Here is a 15,706-nt window from a genome sequence, read left to right as displayed (position 1 = left end):
GACTGGGTGACTGGGCGAGTGAAGGACGAGGGGGGGTGAACGTAAAGGAAGAACGGTGACGAGGAGTGACATTTGGAGGACGAAGAGTACGGAGAGGATGAATGAAGGACGAGGAGAGACGAGGAAGACGAAATGAACAAGTAAGGACGAGGAGGAGGAGTGAGGATGAAGAGGAGTAAGGACGAGGAGAGGAAGTGAGGATGAAGAGGAGTAAGGACGAGGAGAGGAAGTGAGGATGAAGAGGACGAAGGGAACGAAAGGGGACGAGTGGGGACGAGCACCTTGAACCAAGATAGAGGTCACGTCGTCGCCACAGGTCTCGTCCTCCTTGTCGTCACTTCTCGTTGAGGTCAGCGGGTCACAGCGAGGCATCGAGGAGGGGCAGGGTAGGGAGGAGGGAGAAACCGTGGGATTCATGAAAGGAGAGAGAGAGAGAGAGAGAGAGAGAGAGAGAGAGAGAGAGAGAGAGAGAGAGAGAGAGAGAGAGAGAGAGAGAGAGAGAGAGATTGGGGATGACTTATGTTGTATCGTGTGTGTGTGTGTGTGTGTGTGTGTGTGTGTGTGTGTGTGTGTGTTTAGAGTCTGCAGTATCGATAAAAAGAAAAATATAAACGCAAGATCTTTTTTTTTTTCGTTCCATTACTAATTCTCTTGAGTTACGTCTTATTCTTTATTGTGAACCAAGTTTGTTTTTCATTAAGGGAGTAACACTTGAGGGCACAATGGTCGTGAATTTCCAATGACTCGCGAACTTGAAAAACTCTCTCCCTCTAACACTACATTCACTCACCACTCTAACACCACACCATAGAGAACGTCAAATCACCAAGTCAACACCACACTCTAGAGTCTAGAACGTTAAGGCATCACGCCAACACCACACTCTGAGTCTAAAACATCAAGTCACCAAGTCAATACCACACCCTAGAACGCCAAGTCACCACGCCAAAACCACACTCGAAAATGTCAAGTCACCACGCCAACACCACACTCTAGAACGTCAAGTCACCACGCCAACACCACACTCTAGAACATCAAGTCACCAAGCCAACACCACACTCTAGAACGTCAAATCACCACGCCAACACCACACTCTAAAATGTCAAGTCACCACGCCAACACCACACTCTAGAACGTCAAATCACCACGCCAACACCACACTCTAGAACATCAAGTCACCACGCCAACACCACACTCTAGAACATCAAGTCACCACACCAACACCACACTCTAGAACGTCAAATCACCAAGTCAACACCACACTCTAGAACGTCAAGTCATCACGCCAACACAACACTCTAGAACATCAAGTCACCACGCCAATACCACACCCTAGAGAACGTCAGAGTCACCAAGTCAATACTACACTCTAGAACGTCAAGTTACCACACTCTAGAACGCTAAACCACCTCGCCAATACCACGTGACTCACCATAACACCACACTCTAATCAGCCACCACTCTAACACCATACTCTAAGTCATATATACACCCTAACACCACACTCTCCCTTCACCATCCAAACACCACACCCTTTGGAACATTGTCACCATAACACATCACCCTAAACAGCCACCACTGTAAAGACTGTATTCTCCTTCAATACCATGCCGCGTTTTTGTATTCATTCTAGTTACTATTTGGCGATTTCATACAGTTTCAAAAAATCATGTGGGGATAAAAATGGTAAAGACTCTAGCTATTAATCTTCTGACCTCCATAGACCCTTCCTAATGAAAATGCGTCTCAGTACTGAAGAGATTAGATGCTTTCCTTTCTCACCATCATTGCTCTCCAAAATGCTGTAGTTGAAGATACTCGTGTTTTTAGAGGTATTTTTTTTACGGTTCTGGTGATAGATTGGCAAAATTTTCAGTTTATCGTAAGGAATAACTGTCTTGAAAACCTTGCCTTGGAAAATTGTCGTGGTGAGAATGCAGTGTTTCTGAATATAGACACCATCTTAACCTAACCTAACCTAACCTAATCTTCAAGTCACCACGCCACACAGGAAGGATGAGAGTTAAAATAATAATAAAAAAAAAAAAAATAGAAAAATAATAAGAAAAGAAAGAAAATAGAAGACTTTACTTGTTACTTACTATGGATGGCTGCGAGCTCTGGATGGTGGTGGTGGTGGTGATGGTGGTGGTGGAGCGGGTGAGTGGGCTGGAAGGGAGTCACGTGGGCGGTATTGGTGACGATGGGCGTGTGCAGGGTGGAGTGTTCCTGCCCCCCGCCCATGGGATACCCGGTCATGTTGTCACTTGCGGGCGGCGTCAAGGGGGCCGGAGAGCCTTCGGGAGGAAAAGTTGTGGTTATTGGTGTTGTGGTTTTGGTGGTGGTGGTGGTGGTGGTGGTGGTGGTGATTGTTGTTGTGGTTGTTGTTGTTGTTGTGGTTGTTGTTGTTGTTATAATAATAATGATTATTATTGTTATTATTATTACCATTATTATTATTATTATTATTATTATTACTATTATTATTATTTTTATTATTGTTATTGATATTATTATTATTTTCATTATTTCTACTACTACTACTACTACTACTACTACTACTACTACTACTACTACTACTACTACTACTACTACTACTACCAAGTCAGAATATAAAGACGGTCTTGGTGTACTGATAATATTTACCTTAGGAGGCACTCACACCGATGATAATGTCTTGTGTTGTAGTGTGTGTTTTCCGCTACCTCTCGCAACACACACACACACACACACACACACACACACACACACACACACACACACACAAACTTTCGTCACGTTACATCAGATACTATATTGACATTACAATGAAAAATCATATTGATGTAATTTTTTGGTGCTTTGTGTAGTTTTTTAATCTCTCTCTTCTTTTTCCCAATATTTGTTTATTCATTTATGTATTGGCTTATCAGTATTATTATCATTATTGTTGTTGTTGTTAATATTATTATTATTATTATTATTATTATTATTATTATTATTATTATTATTATTATTATTATTATTATTATTATTATTATTATTATTATTATTATTATTATTATCATTATTATTATTATTATTATTATTATTATTATTATTATTATTATTATTATTATTATTATTAGTAGTAGTAGTAGTAGTAGTAGTAGTAGTAGTAGTAGTAGTAGTAGTAGTAGTAGTAGTAGTAGTAGTAGTAGTAGTAGTAGTAGTAATGTGTGTGTGTGTGTGTGTGTGTGTGTGTGTGTGTGTGTGTGTGTGTGTGTGTGTGTGTGTGTGTGTGTGTGTAATTCACCTCGGTTGCCTGCTGGTCACCCAGCCAGTCTTCCCCATTACGGAGCGAGCTCAGAGCTCATAGACCGATTTTCGGGTAGGACTGAGACCACATCAACACACAACACACACCGGGAAAGCGAGGCCACAATCCCTCGAGTTACACCCCGTACCTATTTACCGCTAGGTGAACAGGAGCCACACATTAAGAGGCTTGCCCATTTGCCTCGCCGCTTACCGGGACTCGAACCCGGCCCTCTCGATTGTGGTTGAGCGTGCTAACCACTACACTACATGTGTGTGTGTGTGTGTGTGTGTGTGTTTACTTGGCAAAGAGGGAGAGAGGGAGTGGGATGCTTGACTAGTCCAAGATATATCGTGTCAATTACTGTGTTGTTACTGTGTTTTTGTTTATCTTGTTATTGTTGTTCTGGTTGTCATGTTAGTCATCCCTGTCGCGGACAGGGAGCTGGCGCCACCGCCTCCACCGCGAGTGGCCGGGCGGCGCTCGTCTTGTGTTGAGTTTGGGGCGGCGCCAACCACAACCACCGCCGCTCTGAATGACGGAGGGACAGCAGGCACCCGGGGGGCCGTTCGTCGTTGTCGACAAAATTTATAAATTATCATACGACGAGCGTCCCTTTGCCGCCTGTTCCTCGCGGCCACGGCATGGTGCCCCCGTTAGCTAAGGCGCGGTGCCATAATGACCCAGCCACCGGGTAGTCTACAACAGTGACATATCTAAACTAGTGATGGTAATGCGTTATGAGGTGATAGTGGCAAGGCTCAGTGTGTTTTTACAACTCCAGGCAATTGAGAAAGGTTTTGCAAGATTAATTAAGGCAACAAATATTTTATGAGGTGCACACACTTCCAGGAACTGTGAAGGCACAAGTGGGGCGCCAGTGGTACCGTTTCCTTGGAATTTGTGGTGTGGGACTTGTGAGCTCCTTGTACTGATTCACTGGACAAAAGCTATCACTTCATACAGAGTGTCTCTCCATTAGCCGTGACGACTGAATGTAAATATTCTTAACGCATGTGCATCCGTCCTGCCCTTCACCGCCACTGACGTGCAGCGGCGTCGACAAGATGGTGTGCAGAGAGGTTTTTCTCCTGATAAATTCTGAATACAAACTCAGTTGTTTGCACTGCAAGTGTGTCACATAACCACGTGGCTTACTTACCCAGTGACAAGTTCACAGCTGATGAAAACTTCTTCAGGTAGAATATATATATATATATATATATATATATATATATATATATATATATATATATATATATATATATATATATATATATATATATATATATATATATATATATATATATATATATATATATATATATATATATATATATATATATATATATATATATATATATATATATATATATATATATATATATATATATATATATATATATATATATATATATATATATATATATATATATATATATATATATATATATATATATATATATATATATATGTGTGTGTGTGTGTGTGTGTGTGTGTGTGTAACATTTTCTGAGGAGCACAGCAGTAGTGCACACCAGCGGGAGCAATGCGCCAAGGGTCACCCTAAAGTCGGAGCTGTGAGGGACACGAGCAGTGCCGAGGTGGCGTAATTTTTGTGGCGTGTTTTTAGCAGCAGTGTGAGGCAGGTGGCGGAATGGCTGGTGATGGCGTGCAGGTGGTGAACGTTGGAGCGGCGGCTCACTGGCGCTGATTGTAATGGTGTTTGTGTTGATAACTGTGGACGAGGTGTTGTTGCGGCTAGGAAGGCGGGACGCCCCCCGCCACCATCAACAAACACCAGTGTGCGCCCCTTCCCGCCCTGCTCACCTGAGAGTGCCTGAGTCAGCGGTAGCGTCACTTAGCGTAATGCCAAAAGTGCCTGAGTGCCATGTGTGGCCTTGGATTTAATGTGACGATTGTTATTGTTATTTGATATTCATAGTTAGCTGTCCCTCAGACTTCGCAGAATAGCTGCCTTATAGTAAATTCAAGCACTGTGTCACCGCCGATAGGCACAGCGCCGTTCTTGTAACATTCACTTATAGGTTCCTTCGACCTATAGTCTCCTACGTGGCCGGAGCGTTACCCGACCAGTGGTAGCATCCCGCAGGGAATTTGTCTAATGCAGACAAGAAAAATATGTGTTGAAATGGGTTGACACGAGTGGCCGGGTAAGAAGGGGCGCCTGCCAGTCCCCTACCGGCCCCTGACAGGTATCTGTGTGTGTAGGCGGCGCGCCAACACACACCATTACACAAGGATGGCCCGGAAGTTTGTTTAAGCGCTCACTACAAAGATGACTAGCTACTGCCGACTCTTGTTTCCTATAGATAGCAGTATCAATGGCCCGTTATCTGCAGCGATCGTGAACGCGCGGGTGGCTGGCGGCGGCGCCCGCTTCACGTCGGAGGAGCGACGTGAGATTGTTCAGCGCGGGTAGGTGGGGATTGACAGTGAGCGCAGAACTGTTAAGGGAAATGAGAAGGGAGGGTGGGAGGATGGGAGGAGGAAGTGGTGTCGTGTTAATGGTCGTGCTGTCAGGTCTTAAGGTGTGGTGGGCAGGACGGCTGCCTCGCCGCCCTCACTCTCATTGCTAACTCATACTCACTTGTTGGGCTGTTGCTCTGCTTGACGTAAGTCGCCGTGGGCGTCAGGGTGGGTGTGGTGTTGGGCGTGAGAGCCGACCACATGTCGCGGTCACCCAGGGGCCCCATGGACGGGAGGGGAGCGGTGGGAGCCATGCCCGGGTAGACTCCCGGGGACGTAGGCTGGTACTCGGCCACGCCGCCACCCCCGCTAGTGCTGTAGGAAGTAAGAGGGCACGGCGCGTACATGTTGGTGCTGTAGGAGGTGGCGGGCTGGGTGTAGCTCGCGTAGTCCTGGTAGGACGGGTACTGGCCGTATTGGGCGGCAGGAGTCCCGCACATATCGTAATGTGAAGGCAGGGAAGGCGCTGCTCCCTGGTACAGCTGGTAGGGCTTCATTGCCTGCACCTTCCTTCTGAAGCCTCTCGGCCGCCGCCTGAAGGAGCCCTCCTCGAACATCAGCTCCGCCGTTGGGTCGATGGCCCAGTAGTGTCCCTTGCCTGGCCGACCCATTGACTTGGGCAGCTTGATGAAACATTCGTTGAGCGACAAGTTGTGGCGCACAGAGTTCTTCCAACCCGTGTAGGAGCCTCGGAAGAAGGCGAAGCGGTGTTGTAAAAACTGATAAATTTCGGAGAGAGTCAGGCGGCGCTGCGGCGAGCTCTGGATGGCCATGACAATGAGGGCGATATAGGAGTAGGGCGGCTTCTCCTGACGGCGAGCGCCGCCCCGTTTAGCGCCTCCAGAGCTCTTTTCGCTACTGGCAGAAGGTGCCGGCACGCCGGTGGAGGTGTCCGATGGAACTTCTGTAATAGGAGGCGGCGGGGCATCCTCAGGCGGCACTAGAGGTGCCAGGGCCGCCACGCCGCCTTCTTCCTCGCCCTTCATGGTCACCGCGCTGGCCAGCAGTGCCAGGTCACCGAACTCAGCCGTGCCCGCCACGCTCCTGAGGCCCAGACTCGTGATGGTGGCGCTGAGGCGGTTCGCTGAGGACGGTAAGGCGCCACGCCACCAGGCACAACACTGCTCACCCGCAGCCACACCGTCACCAGTGTCAGGTCAGTAAATATTTACTGGGAGTCAGCACCACGCGACGGGAGACGGGCGTCCACTAACCAGCTGCCTCGCGCTCAGAGGCAGGTCACAGTCCGCTCCGGGTATGGGTGGCACTGGTCAGGTCGTGCCCAGGTGAGCGTGCCAGTGCCCGGGGCAGTCGCTGGCACCCCACATCTTTGAGCGCATGCGCTGATGTGTGGGCGGGGCGTCAGGCTGCTCTGTAAAAATGCCATGATCATTATCTTCTTGTTTGTTTCGCCTGCCTGTAACGGTGGCCGAGCTGGTCCTCTGGCCAGATATTATCCCACGCCCGCCTCCCTACGCCCCCCCACGCCCCTTACGCCCCCACACACTCTAACCCCACCTCCGCCCCTAAATGCCCGCCGAGCCTTCACACACTTAACCTCCACATGCGTGTTTCCTCCGCACCCACGCACCACATACACACGCCGCCCTACAAGATCCCACGCCCTTCATACGCTTGCTGCCTATCCTTACATTCGCCTCCCAACTCGCCCGTTGTCGTACGCACGCGTCTCATCGCACGCCCATCGCCGACACACTTAGGGTCAAGCACGCCTTCATGCGCACATCATTCAGCATTCACGAATCCAAGTTCAGAGTAGCGTCAGTGACGATGGAAAGGAGATGAAACTCAGGAAACAGAAATGAAACATGGAATGAAACTTTTGATGCCATGAACCCAGCTATTTGAAGCGTCATCCTTTGCTTCTTTTCCGGGAAGACGATGAAGGAAGCCAAGACCACCCACACGGGGAGGGTGCCATGGCAAGGCTCCGCCCAACAGGTTTGGAGGGCGGAGTCTTGGGTCGCCGCCTCGTCACTGGCTCAGCAGGGGAAGGGGCGGAGCACGGCCATCGTGTCCTGCCATTGGCGCCTCGGCCATTTCCCTCTAATGTCCTGGTGGTAACATTTTTTTCTGAATTCTGGCGTCTTCAAGTTGGGATCAGAGCAATTTGTCTTGACACCACCGATGGGACGACCCCCCCAGCCCCCGTGCAGGGACCACCCCTGCGGCGGCCTCATAACGCTGCTCACACGGTGGGGAGTCCATGTGTGTTGGGTACTTGAGTCTGAGGAGGGTTCTGCCAGGTCTTGCTAAAAGACTGCACGGATGCCTCAGAAAGCTTGCCTTTATTCACCTCAGTCATGCAACCTGGGTAAATCAAATCATGGCTTTGCTCGCGGCAAGTATTGTGGAGTTTTGCTACTATATACCTATATATATATATATATATATATATATATATATATATATATATATATATATATATATATATATATATATATATATATATATATATATATATATATATATATATATATATATATATATATATATATATATATATATATATATATATATATATATATATATATATATATATATATATATATATATATATATATATATATATATATATATATATATATATATATATATATATATATATATATATATATATATATATATATATATATATATATATATATATATATATATATATATATATATATATATATATATATATATATATATATATATATATATATATATATATATATATATATATATATATATATATATATATATATATATATATATATATCTATATATCTATCTATCTATCTATCTATATATCTATATATATATATATATATATATATATATATATATATATATATATATATATATATATATATATATATATATATATATATATATATATATATATATATATATATATATATATATATATATATATATATAACTTAAAAATTCAGGTTTAGGAAAGAAATGGAAAGAAACTGGTTTTCAAACAGAGTGGTTGATGAGTGGAACGGTCTCAGTGGTCATGTAGTCAGGGCTGAGTCAATAGGGAGCTTTAAAAGAAGGTTAGATAAGCTCATGGATGGGGAATATAGATGGAATTAGGTAGCTTAAGCACACTGGGACTGCCTCGTATAGGCCTGGCGGCCTCTTGCAGCTTCCTGCTTTTCTTATGTTCACATATATATATATATATATATATATATATATATATATATATATATATATATATATATATATATATATATATATATATATATATATATATATATATGTAACGCTGATGATACCACCCTACACTTTTTCAAGTCTTTTCAGAAAATCAACAGATCACGAAGGGACGCCACAGAACGTCTGACTTCAGATCTTTCTACGATTTCCTATTTAAGACCGAGAAAACTTAGTAGTGTTCAGGGCCTCAAAACTCAATTCCTCCATCTGTCAACTCGACGCAACCTTTCAGACAACTAACCTCTCTTTTTCAGTGACACTCAACTGTCCTCCTCTTCCACAATGAATATCCTCGGCCTGTCCTTTACTCATAATCTAAACTGGAAACTTTACATCTCATCTCTTGTTAAAACAGCTTTTATGAAGTTAGGCGTTCTGCGGCGTCTCCGCCAGTTTTTCTCACCTCTCCAATCAACTGCCAATTCTCTACAAGGGCTCCATCCGCCCATATATGGAGTACTCTTCGCATATATGGAGGGGCTGCACTCATACAATTCTATTAGATAGGATGGAATCAAAAGTTTTTCGTCTCATCAACTCCCCTTCTCTGACTGACTGTCTTCAGCCTCTTTCTCACAGCCGGGATGTTGCATCTCTTGCTATCTTCTACGACTAATTTCTTGCTAACTGCTCTTCTGATCATGCTAACTGCATACCTCATCTCCCTCGTGCGATCTCGCTGCACAATGCTTTTATCTTCCTCTCACCCTTATTCTATCTAACTCTCTAATGCAAGAGTTAATCGTACCTTTTTCTGGTAAACTCCGGAGCTTCTTGCCTGTGTCTGTATTTCCAACTTTCTATTACTTGACTTCATTTATGAGGAAGGTTTCAAGACATTCATCCGTCTTTCGGCACTGTAAGGGGACTGGCGACGAGTGGGCCTTTTTTGTACATTTTTTTATTACCTTTGGCCAGTCTTTCCCTCTTACATATATATATATATATATATATATATATATATATATATATATATATATATATATATATATATATATATATATATATATATATATATATATATATATATATATATATATATATATATATATATATATATATATATATATATATATATATATATATATATATATATATATATATATATATATATATATATGTGTGTGTGTGTGTGTGTGTGTGTGTGTGTGTGTGTGTGTGTGTGTGTGTGTGTGTGTGTGTGTATGTTTATAGAGAGAGAGAGAGAGAGAGAGAGAGAGAGAGAGAGAGAGAGAGAGAGAGAGAGAGAGAGAGAGAGAGAGAGAGAGAGAGAGAGAGAGAGAGAGAGAGAGAGAGAGAGAGAGATTGATTGTTTGATATCTTTATTGGCATTTGTTTTTATGGTACATTGATATATATTTACATGTATTTTCATTTCAGGCCAGGTCCATTAAGCCGAGGCTTTTATATGGACCTTATATGAAAAAAAGAAGAAAATAACATAAGCGCAAATGTTCAGGCCTATTATGAAACTACTAAAAAAAAAAAGAAAAAAAGTATATTATCAGTATTGATACATATGGTCATAAATGTATACAATTAATTCATACATAATATGTATAATATGCACACATATACACAAATATGCACATACGGTCCTACATATGTAAGAATACATACATACACAGTACATACATATCTACATATAAGCAAATATTCATACTTCCATAGATGTAAAAGTAAAGGAAGTATACATAGCCATTAAGTATTGTTATATGCTTGCAGTAAAGATGACTTAATTTTGTTTTTAGATATGTTAATTGATGCACTAGATTTAACATGGTTGGGAAGATTGTTCCAGTGCCTGACGCCCTGCACACACACGCTGCGCTGAGCATGCACAGTATGGCAGAATGGTGTTCGTAGGTCGTGAGGTCTTCTCGTATTAGCATTGTGTGATAATGATTCAAATATTTGTGCGGGATATACATGAATGGACTTGTAAACAAATAAACAAGCTTGTAGGATTATAATGTCATGAATTTTTAGTAATTTCAGTTCGGAAAAAAGTGGATTTGTGTGATCATATTTTGATTTGTATGATATAGCTCGAATAAACTTTTTTTGGGCAATGAAAAGTGAATCTATCAGTGTTTTGAGGGTTCCTCCCCAAATTGCTGAGCAGTAAAGCAATAGTGGATACACTGTTGAATTGTAAAGTAATTTGAATGATTCATTATTAAGGTTGTCTCGAGTCTTATGTATGACGCCAGTAATCTGTGATACTCTAACACATAGTTGATTTAAGTGCAATTTCCATGTTAAGTTATCGTCAAAAATTACTCCCAAGAATTTAATATTATTTACTCTTATAAGTGAATTGGTATTCATTTTAATATTAATATTATCTAAATTAAAATTTTTTGAGCAAAACACAATATAGAAAGTTTTTGCAACATTTAGAGTTAATTCATTATTTTTATCCAATTAGATACTGTACATAGTTCATTATTCAAAGTTGATATAATTTCATTGATGTATTTTCCCTGTACGAAAATTGTGGTGTCGTCTGCAAACAATAAAAAATTAAATTTGTCACTTGTTCGAATAATATCATTTACATATATCAAGAATAGTATTGGTCCTAATATAGAACCTTGCGAAACACCACAAGTAATATTTTTGTATGAAGAAGACTTATTATTATAAACAGTAAATTGTTTCCTGCAAGACAAATAACTTTCAGAGAGAGAGAGAGAGAGAGAGAGAGAGAGAGAGAGAGAGAGAGTACAGTGGAACCATGTGTGCTTTGGGGTCTGAAGGGTCTCCAAGCACACGGGTTCGAATCCTGTCCACGGTCCGAGTGTAGGTAGGGTTTCCTCACTTGGCGCAAGAGTTTCCTAGCGCTTTGAGATAGGAGGTACCCCAAAAAGTATCTCCTTTAACCCATAAATTCCCGTGAAAAGCCCACATGGTATAAATAAAGAGAGAGAGAGAGAGAGAGAGAGAGAGAGAGAGAGAGAGAGAGAGAGAGAGAGAGAGAGAGAACTTTAATGGTCTTGTCTGGAACATCAGCATGACAAGGAGATGATGCAAACAAGAGAAATCTTTTATCAGACGCGGCAGACGAACCCACAAACAGCCATCTGGGCGGCGGCGACAAAAGGAAAGTCATGCGGCAAAAAAGGTACATACAAAGATCACAGCAGACATGGTGCAGGAAACTCAAGGAGCGGCTGTGCCTCGTGGACACACCACCCCCTAACCTGGTGCCCATCAGCCCTTCGTGACACAATTGCAAATTTGGTCTCCATTTAAGAAATCTATAATGGTCACGTATAGTGAAGTTTTCATGCCTCAGACTTCACTTATGATTTCACTGTCACATATCTCATCTCCATAGCCATAGCCATGTGTTGTCCATTGTAGGAAAGACAGTGTGATTTCACTGTTCTTGAAATGGGCTGTGCTTTGTCTTCTGTGAACGATCATAAGTCTTTACGTTGAAGACTCCATGTATCCTCCTCGAGTGTGACTCAATGGTGCACACGAAAGTAATACAATCCATGCCGTGGTCAGTGCAGGACCCTCAATAAATACAGAGTGTGAGAGACGAAGAAGTAGGTGAACTGGTGATGGAAGAGTTTATGGAACGGAACAAGGAGTGACACATTGATTTGGGCACAGAGCGGGAGAAAGGAAGAACACTTACGGCAAGCTGGAAAGACGTTCTGCTGAGATGAGAGCGGTGTGGGCAAAGTTGTGATATAATGATGATGATGATGATGATGATGATGATGATGATGATAATAATAATGATAATAATAATAATAATGATAATAATAATAATAATAATAATAATAATAATAATAATAATAATAATAATAATAATAATGATAATAATAATAATAATAATAATAATAATAATAATAATAATAATAATAATAATAATGATAATAATAATAATAATGATAATAATAATAATAATAATGATAATAATAATAATAATAATAATAATAATAATAATAATGGTAGTGATAATAATAATAATAATAATACGATGAAACTTTAGAATATATTGGAAGAATTCTAAATATTAACTAACGCGAATTAGGAAGACTATTGTAAGCAAACATTGACTGAAGAGACTTGTGTGTGAAATGGAATGACTAAAAATTGTACTAGAGACAACTCACGCAGATGGGAAGGTCATACGGGCGTGTCTTCCATCACATCCTTACATTTGTTTGTCTTTTCCCTTAATTCTGGTGCTAGAGACGGTCCTCATGAGGTATTTATGAGCCGCGGCAGTTGAAACATTAGATACGAACTTTTTCAGTGTATGTTTGGGCCATAAAGCCTCGTGGTGCCCGTGACGCCGCTGAGGCCAACTGGTGCGAGGCGCGATGGAGGCATCAACAAAACTTCCTTCAAATCACACAAGAAATAATTTAGCTGTTAATAAATGCAGAGTTTGGTTTTGTCCTTCTGAATAAAAGGCTAGCAGTAATTCAATCATGTGATGTGCAAATGTCAGCACGTCAGCCACATAACAAACTGCACAATTCGCATTTTGAGTCTCATACATTTTTCCAATTAGCTACTGGTCCAGTTACTCGAAATCAAGGGAGTGGCAGGTGTGGTGGTGTTGCTCTTGTAGGTCTTTGTAATCAACATGTAATCTCTCCATGTGCAGAAAAGCCTCCTGTTACTTGTACTTCCCTAGTAATCTTGCTGTTTATTTGGCCTCCATCATAATCTATCCAGAGTGACGCACTGACATCAAGACTTCCCTTTCAAGCATAGGCTTCATCCGGGACGGTGCTTCCCCTGCATGGACACTGCATCACACACACTTACAAAAGAGGAAATAGTGTATTTTGTGACTCACACGGAAATAACGAGGTCGTGGGACAAAGTTTCCCGGAACACCTTCAAAGAGTGGTGGCGGCGAGGCGTCCCTCCGCCTCGCCGCCGTCTGGTTATCACCAATTGTATATTTGTCCTCCACTACACTAGGAAAGTGACCCGACTCCTCCTGTGTCGTCTACATCAGCGTTTCCACACAGCTGGTCTTGTGGCAATTGCACAATATCTTTTTGACTGTGTTGCTATTGGTGGTGTGCATGGCAAGGCATGGGTGCCACTCACGGGACTACCATGTTGCGAAGAGCGATAAGGAACAATTCGCAACACTAAAAACAATTTATACCATCTTTGTAACAATCTACGAGAAAGAGAGGAATTAAAGGAATAAATCTTGCAGTTGCTAGTCCGTATAGCGTTTGAAGGTGACTATTAAATCAGAGAAATTCAGATGGAGTCGTTGTTGATTGAGGAAACGATGAGCCAGATAACAGTGAAAGTGTTAAGCGCGAAACCAAAGCAAACTTTTTATTAGGTAACTTCTCACTTAAAATCTTTAAACTAATATAGGTGCACTAGTGGAATAGTGTATGCACCGTGCACTGCGCACCGTACCTTGGGAACAACGTGCAGGCTGGTGTTGGACGTGATCCGCCAGTCATGTTGTCCTCACCACTGTCGTGGAGGCAGGAATCCCTCTGTTAATCTGTGCTCGCCTCGTGTTTTGTCTGTTTATCTTCTATCAGTGGTTCCAAACTTCTTAGTCCATGCGCCCTTCTGGCAGCTTTTGGGAAATTCATTTAACCTTTTAACCTAGTAGGCCTAAGACGGCTAATTAAGAAAAAAAATAATTCGCATTTTTCTCTGGTCTTAAGAATTTTATGAATAAAAGTATTAGTCTTCTATTTTATAGATAAAAGTCAGATACTTTGTCCCACATAGTTGTTGTACAAATAGTGACTATGTAATGAAAAATATCACATTTCAAACCAGTGAACAGCAAGTTGCGTCTGAGTGTAATATGCTAATGTTATACCCTATTTTGTAATATTGAACACATTTCTATTTTTTTTTTCAATATCACAGTGTTTTCTTCCTAAGCCATATTATTTCTGTACACACTAGCCATGTCATGTACCCCCAGCATACATGCATACATATATATATATACCAAACTTTTCGGCACCATACACAGCACGAATCTGGGCGGCTGCATATTGTTTACAGCCCAGTTGTGGCTCTTCGCCGTGACTCAGGCTGCTTCGGCTTTGATTCTTGTGTCTCTGCTGCTGTCTACTCAAGTTGCTTTCTTTCAGTAATTTTGTCTGATTTCATGGTGATGTGTTTGCAGTTTTCCCCTCATGCAAACAGGGGATGAGGGGGAAATGTATCCGGTGAATTGAAACGGAGGCTGCGATATGTGTGTGTTTGTGTGTGTGTGTGAAAGAAGGAAAGAAATAAGGGATATGTGGCAAGGGATTGTAAGAAGTACAGGGTTGCTTGTGTGTGTGTGTGTGTGTGTGTGTGTGAGAGGAAAAGTGCAGTAGGGAGGGTGGCGTAGGTAGCAAGAGGCTGTACGAGGGCGAGAGGTTGAGGAATGTGTGGGTTGAGGGTTGGTAGGGGGCAGGACCTGGGAAGAAGACTATCAACACAGCTCCACAAGACACTCGTTCCCCCTCAAAATATCCCTCCAGTGACACACGAGTTTGTTTAGTTTCCTGTCCGGGACGGGAACCAGACGCTACCTGGCCATAGCACGCCCATGCCCTCCCCGTCCCACCCTGCTTCAACTCCACCCACCCACTCCCTGGCCTGGCCTTGTTTCCGCTTCTCTTCTTTAGACAAATGTTTGAAGCTTCGATGGATTCACTATCTCAACCAATAATCATGGTCGAG

General features: G+C 42.1%; 1 protein-coding gene across 1 annotated transcript; it reads right to left on the bottom strand.

The window, feature by feature from the left end:
• Positions 1–1,204: 1,204 nt before the first annotated feature.
• LOC123517368 (forkhead box protein F2-like) lies at positions 1,205–7,181 on the bottom strand. The gene is made up of 3 exons (XM_045277380.1): positions 5,889–7,181; positions 2,103–2,297; positions 1,205–1,230 (listed from the first exon to the last, which is right to left on the bottom strand). The coding sequence occupies exons 1-3, from the start codon at positions 6,751–6,753 to the stop codon at positions 1,205–1,207; spliced, it is 1,086 nt and encodes a 361-aa protein (XP_045133315.1). The 5' UTR covers positions 6,754–7,181.
• Between the last annotated feature and the right edge of the window lie 8,525 nt (positions 7,182–15,706).

Source organism: Portunus trituberculatus, chromosome 42 (genome assembly GCF_017591435.1).
Source record: "Portunus trituberculatus isolate SZX2019 chromosome 42, ASM1759143v1, whole genome shotgun sequence".
Classification (NCBI taxonomy): Eukaryota; Metazoa; Arthropoda; class Malacostraca; order Decapoda; family Portunidae; genus Portunus; species Portunus trituberculatus.
Note: the sequence above shows the minus strand (reverse complement) of the source record. Positions and strands in the feature narration are given on the sequence as shown.